This window comes from Panicum virgatum, chromosome 6N (assembly GCF_016808335.1).
Source record: "Panicum virgatum strain AP13 chromosome 6N, P.virgatum_v5, whole genome shotgun sequence".
NCBI lineage: Eukaryota > Viridiplantae > Streptophyta > Magnoliopsida > Poales > Poaceae > Panicum > Panicum virgatum.
In genome coordinates, this window is record NC_053150.1 from 48320607 (window position 1) to 48327453 (window position 6847).

Genomic DNA, 6847 nt, shown 5'->3' on the forward strand with positions numbered 1-6847 from the left:
ATTTTATCGTAATGGTAGTGGTGGTTAATTTTATTTCTCTATTTTTCTCCGATTAACGTGAGAATTTTTAGACTTTGAGAGCGAACGTGGAGGCTCCGTTTTTTTGTCAAATAATAAGGTAATAGATAATTGTATTGAGAAAGGTACTCCCTCTATTTTAGAAACAGAAATTGTTTTGGGCTTGTACTCTGATTGTGCAAAGGATGTCGTAAGGGGTGTCGTTTTGGCGTCTTTACCCCTTGACACGCACTCCGACTCTCGTGCATGTCTTAATAGGGTCGCTTTGTTTTCAAAGGGCCGGCCCATGTCTTAATAGCATCGATCCATCTCTCCCTCGTTGATCTATCTCTATCTCTCCTCGCCGATCCATCTCTTCATCGTCGATTTCCTTTCATCGTTCGAGCTCACGTTGGAGTCGCTCGAGCGCGCCATGGATGACCTCACGCCGGAGTCGCTCGAGCGCGCCATGGACGACCTCACACCAAAGTGGCAGGAGGTGCTGAACTCCCTGGCGCAGGAGGTGGTCGCGCCGGACTCCCTGGCGCCAGAGGTTCCGGCGCCGTAGTCCCTAGCGCAGGAGTCCCTATCGCCGGAGGAGTCCCTGGCACCGGAGTCATTGGCGAGCTGCGTCGGACTCCTTGCCGGAGTTCATGTCAGACTCAGCGTCGATGTCATGTAACATCCGTAAAAAAAATTCATCCAAGATAAATCACTCGCTAAAAATACATTTCAAAATCTTTTTACCGTCAAGCTCTAATCCTTTCCCCGGCAATTTCACATGTTTCCTTTTTTTCCTCGTTCCGCGTGCGTGTTGCTTGACCGGCCGAAGACGCCGCTGTGCACACCCGCAACCGCCGCCGCGAATTCCGCCTACGTCTCTCTCCTTTTTTTCTCCCTCCTTTTCTTTTCCTTTTCTCTTTTCCCTTTTTCCTCTTTTCTTTTTCCCTTCTCCCTATCTCCTTCCCCACGCACAGCACACGCAGAGCACGGCGGAGCACGGCGCACGCCTGGCCACCGCCCCCTCCCCCACTTGTGCCACCCCCTCCCACTTGCACGTCCTTCTCTGCACGCCCGTCCCCTTGCCATCGCCTCTGCGCCGCTCCACGACGCCACGCCGACCCCCACCGGCCACCACCATTAAAAGCTTTGCCGAGCTTGCCGACCGCTGCCCACCGCGGCCCCCTCCTCCTCTATCGGTGTTTTACTATCACGTCTACCTAGGGATACCCTTAGGTAGAAAGATAATCGTGGGGATCGCCGAGATCAGGAATATGATGGTGCAAGCAACACAAGGGTTTAGACAGGTTCGAACGGCAGATGTTGCGTAATACCCTACGTCCTGTGTGGTTTGTATTGCCTTGGATGTAGCAATACGCGTAGAGGGGGTCTCTACGCACTATATCGATATGAGATGAACGACGGGGTCCCTGACCGCCCTTATATAAGCCGGGGGGCAGGGTTGCACAGAAATCCTAAGTCGGTTTATGTCCTAGAGCTTATCTCGAGTAGTTTCCATCAAATCTGACTGGTACAAGATATGTTACGGGTGGTTATATGGTGTACACAATATCTCCTACCCTATATCAACAGCGTCGGGGAAGGCGCTGTGGGGTGGTTGCGGCGAGGCGTCGTGGTGGTGTGGTCGCGACGGATCGGCGGCGAGTCAAGGTGCTAATGGGTGGTAATCCAGACTAAATCTAAACCAAAAACGTTAACTCAAACCACTCCACACCACACTATTGCATGCCAGAAACCAAGCCAAACCAAACTTCTTGCAATGTCAATCCAAAATGAAACCGTTTTTTTTTAAAAAAAAACAGCAAACAGAACGATGTTGTGCAGTGTCCGGAAGGTAGGCTCTTGAAAGCAAGTCCTTACACCGAACAGGAACCGAAGAATAAGAACTAGTTAGAGGCTAGCGGCATTAGATAAACCAAACCAAACCGAACTGTTGCCTTTGGGAACTGAATCAAATTGAACTATTTTTCCTAGTGCAACCAGTTCTCACCAAACTGAAGTGGAACGAAGCAAAATCCAAACTGTTGAAGCCGGTTTACACCAGAACCATTAGCAGGATGAGCGGCGAGGCGTCGCGACGGGGAGGCGACGAGGCGTCGCGACAGGGAGGTGGTGTGGTCGCGTGGAGGCGGTGTCGGGGAAAGGCGCGGCGAGGAAACGATGGATCGGGGATCGGGGGCATCTAGGGGCACGAGGGCGAGGGAGAGGCGAGCACAGGCATGTGGGGGAGGTGGCAAGAATTGCGGGCGGGCGGCGGGCGCTGGCCAGCGTTGGATCACAGGTGAAAATTTGAATGGGCGAACACAACCATCGTAGGGTGAACTAAGGGGAGGGAGCGAGGATGTAGACCAAAAAAACGTCACCCTTAGTATTTTTTCAGTAGTGTGTCTCTCTATATATGTGTATAGGTAAAGAAAAGATAAAAATATATATGGTTCAAAATCCCATGTTTTTACGCTCCTCTCTTGTAGTATCGAACAGTTTTTGATTTCCCGTGGCAACGCATCAAAATAAACCAAGTCAGATACGAATTCAGATAGTCGCATTTAGTAGTAGCCAAGATCGGAGATAATTCCCATCCAAACGTGAGACCTATCAGGCGTCTTTCCCTTCGTTCACTTTTGGACCGCCAGCCCGTCTGCTAACCACGGCAGCCTTGAGGCCGGCTAGCGGATCTCCCCCCGTCAAATTTCGAGCGCTACTGCGCTAGTACCAAAACCAACAACGTCCGTTCTTGTTCCGACACGAACTCCTGTCTTCCGCAGCTCGGAACTCCAAGCGGACGTCGGCCAGGCTCCTTCATAGTACTAGTAGGATCCGAGTACTACTAGGCCCACCAATTATCACCCTGCAATCCAATCCCGTCCAACTACTGCTGCGAAGATGAGAGCCAGCGTGTTGGGAAAATCTATTTATCGCATATGCGATTTCCCTTACCACATCGCAGAAGAACCGCCGCCGCACCTGTTCATCTTCTCCGTTGAGGTAAGCAGCGGCCGGAGCTTGGGGAGGGGGAGGGGGTGCTCGGGGAGGGGTGGTAGGTGGGGGGAGCAGCCGCCGGCGAGGTCGCCGGCGGCCGGGGTGGTGGAGGGCAGCGGCGGAGCTTTAGGGTTCCGGGTTATCTAGGTTCGGGGAGCTCCATGGCCACCGGCGATAGAAGAGGAGGGCCCCGGGCGGCGGAGGATGGGCGGCGGCGACGGTTCGGCCGGTGGAGGGCGAGGCGGCGCGGGAATGCCGCCGGCCGGGCGGAGTAGGACCCCCGGTGGGAGGCGGCCGGCGGCGGGGGCGAGAAGAAGCCAGCGGCGCGGTGACGACGAGCTTGGTTAGGGTTGGCGGCGGTGGAGGGCGACGGCGGAGGCGCCGGGGGCAGCGCCGGAGCTTGGGGAGGCGGCGGATGGCGGGGGAGCGACGGGAGAAGCCTTCTGCGATGTGTTTCTTCCCCCTCGCATATGCGGGGAATAGACTCCCCAGCATGTTCGACTCCTGTAGCTTCACGCATCAGTTCAAGCTCAACTACGAGGAGACGAAGAAGGTCGCCATCGGCCACGTCGTCAGCTCCGGCGAAATCTCTGCTGGGGAGCACCTCTGGAAGATCATGTGCAACCCCCGTGGGGACAGAGAAGAGAACAAGGGCGAGTACCTATCCATCTACCGCTACCATGCGAGCAAGTCCAAAAACGCCAAGGCTATCTTCGAGGTCTTCGTGATGGACAGAGACAGTGCTCCGTCCTCGTCCCATAGAAAAAGGTTCGTGCAATTCTACACGCCAAAGGACAACTGGGGTTGGCCAAAATTCGTGGAGCGAAGTGTCCTCAAGTCGCTCTACCTGACAGATGGATCTTTCATCGTCATGTGCGGGGTCAAGGTCATACCTGACAACCCCTTGGACGACGCCCCGCCCTCCGACATAGGGAGCCACCTCGGCGTCCTGCTGGATTCCGAGGACGGCTCCGACGTGTCGTTCGTCGTCGACGGTGAGGAGTTCCCCGCTCACCGGGCGGTGCTCGCCGCCCGCTCGCCGGTCTTCAAGGCGCAGCTCCTGGGATCCATGGCGGACGCCAAGATGGCATCCATCACCTTGCATGACATCGCGCCCGCGACGTTCAAGGCCATGCTTCGATTCATCTACACCGACGCGTTTCCTGTGGAAGGCGGGTTCGAGGCATAGGCGGAGCTGCCCATACCGCACGGTGGGGCAGCTGCCCCAGCTACTCCCCGGCGAGCTCACCCAAAGACCCCCGATATTTTTCCAGTGACCCCTACCCAGTTGCCTTTCTCTGTCTCCCGTCTGCCCCTCCATGGCTGCCCTGGAGGCTGGAGCTAAAACTCGGAGGAAGAAAGCTGTCGCAGGGCTCACAACTGGGCCTGATTTTTAGCTAGAACCCACACATGCCAAAGACCAAAGCCCAATACTCCTTTCACCTGAGCACTAGGAGCCAGCACCCACAGCTAGTGCCTTGCGGAGCAACCAGCACCCACAGCCAGCGGAGGAGTGGAGCAGCCCTAGCGGCGGTGGCGGCGGGCGTGCGGCGAGCCGATGAGGGACAGCATGGCCGCGTGGGCGCCGCAAGTCGCAGCGCAGGTGCTGGCCTGCTGGGCCGCTGTCCACTCAGACGCTGAATCCTCATGGAGGGAGAGGAGGATCAATTGCAAGGTCTAGCTGGGGCTGGGCATGGCTATGGCACGGCGCCGACGCCGGCGTCGGCAAGAGCATCATCCGAATAATTTAGGCACATCAACTCTTATACTTGGCATATCTTGCTGTCAATATTGGGAAATCATCTGAACAATTTAGGCTAAATCTCGATGCTAAACAGGCTATATAATTTGGATATGAAAGCTATTTAGTTCATTGTTGTTAATTTTGTTTCCCATGTTGCTTTGATCCCTGTAATTTCATTTACCTCTGCGTGCGAATATCAAATGTATGCATAGTTGTAAGAACTAAAAATTTATTCTTCAAATTTAAGGTAACATTCTAAAACTTAGCTTGTAATTTGTAAAATTGCGATGTGTGAATGCGCTAATGTGGTGTGAATATGTGTGCTTCTACATTTGATTTAGTGTCTTGCTAAAAGCCGCCCCACCTATAATATTTTTCTGGCTCCGCCACTGGTTCGAGGACTCCCAAGCAGAGAAGCTCCAAGATCTGCTCGCTGCCGCCGACCGCTAAGTAGGGTATTACGCAAACTCGCGACCCGAACCTGTCTAAATCTTTGTGTTTCTTGTACCATCGAGTTCTAGAGCAGTCGATCCCTACCTACAAACCCTATTGCTAAGGGTATCCCGGAGCAGGCTTGGCGGTAAACACCGACAGCTGGCACGCCAGGTAGGGGATTCGGCGAGTTCACCAATGAATTCGATGGCCGGATCAAGCAACGCCAACAGCGTGCCAGAAGGCACGACTTTCGTTTTCGGTTCCTAGGCTTGCACGGTTGATGGAACGGGAGGCTTTTCCAGCCACCTTGTCACCCCTAACTCGCCTAAATCGAAAACCCGCTCCCAACTCGCCGACATCCGCGAGTCTGCGGATCTCGACGAGAAAAGAGTTCCACCCGAACTCGACTCGGACAACCCAGGAAATGTGACAACTCAAAACTGAACTCTTGGTTTGGTCGAGTTCGACACAAATTCTGATTCCGAAAAGCCTTACTTTTCCAAAACTCTCGGAAAATACCTGGCTCATCTGAAGACAATCAAACGCCCTAAGATCAAAAACTCAGAACTACTCGCCGGAGTGGATCAAGTTTCACGATCGATAGAGGGCTGCATCAAACTTGCAGAAACCGCTCTCAGCTCATCTGCGCCACAGCAAACACAAAAGCACTAAACCCACCGCAGAAGAGGTCGGGCGATACGCTCTCAGGGGTCGATCGGGTAAATCCGAAGCTCGCCAACTGCTTTAAGGTGGCTGAAAGCATTCTGCAAAACAAAGAGCAGAAATCGGGATGATGAATCTGCGGGGGAGCTGGTGAGACAAACCTGCTCACACTCAGACTCCGAAACCAGTCGAGTCCAAATTCGATCAAGACTTTGATCGCTTCATGAATGGTCTCGAGAACTTTGAACCATTTGACGATCTTGAAAAGTGGTCAGACAATGTCGAGCTGTTCATGGACGCTATGGCCAAATCAATCGAGCATGCCGATGCTCTTTGGGAACTGGCCAAGCTTAAAAAAGGAAAAGCCAAGGCTCCAGAACAATCCAGCGACTCAATCTATGACAAACCCTGGATTAAGAAGCCTAAGGGGTTAACTCCTACTCAATCATGGCTACATTGGATGAACGAGAACGCCCTCCGTTTAGAGATAGGCATACCGCTTCTCGCTCACCCAAACTATACATACTCAAAAATCGGTGGGCTAACCGACTCCGAATCCGAGTACTCCTCCGATCCGGAGGAACAACTGGATGACCTAATCTAGTATAGTAAACAAGTCGAGTCCAACTCGGCTAAGAACCTCAAGACCGATCAGGACTCCCTCCCTAACCTGATTATATATGCAACGCCGCAAGCACGAACGGTGCACCTCAGGAAGGCACAAGATCCCTACGCTTCTGCCTCACAGCTAGCGGATCTGCCTTACCAACAGAGCACTCCTTTAGACCCGTCCTCAAGCAAATAAGACCAAGAAGTTCAAGACCTCTGCCGTGAAATCCTTATGGTTCGTATCGCCGAAGAATCTGAGGGTGATCCCACGGAGCGTCTCAACCTCGACGACTACTATTCTGATGACTTCAACGAGTACCTTTCCGACAATATGGAAACTACTCCTCATACAATCACAGAAGCCCAAGTTACTACCAAGGAGAATCTACCTGCTCCTCC

The 6847-nt window shown here is 53.4% G+C and overlaps 1 protein-coding gene across 1 annotated transcript; it reads left to right on the forward strand.

Moving 5' to 3' along the window:
- The first annotated feature begins 3350 nt into the window (after positions 1-3350).
- Positions 3351-4186, forward strand: LOC120678258 (BTB/POZ and MATH domain-containing protein 5-like). Its single transcript, XM_039959398.1, has one exon. The coding sequence runs from the start codon at positions 3413-3415 to the stop codon at positions 4184-4186; it is 774 nt and encodes a 257-aa protein (XP_039815332.1). The 5' UTR covers positions 3351-3412.
- Positions 4187-6847: the final 2661 nt, after the last annotated feature.

Excerpts from the sequence above, each read along its gene's own strand:
- LOC120678258 (XM_039959398.1), top strand. The coding sequence starts at position 3,413 with ATGGCGGGGGAGCGACGGGAGAAGCCTTCTGCGATGTGTTTCTTCCCC.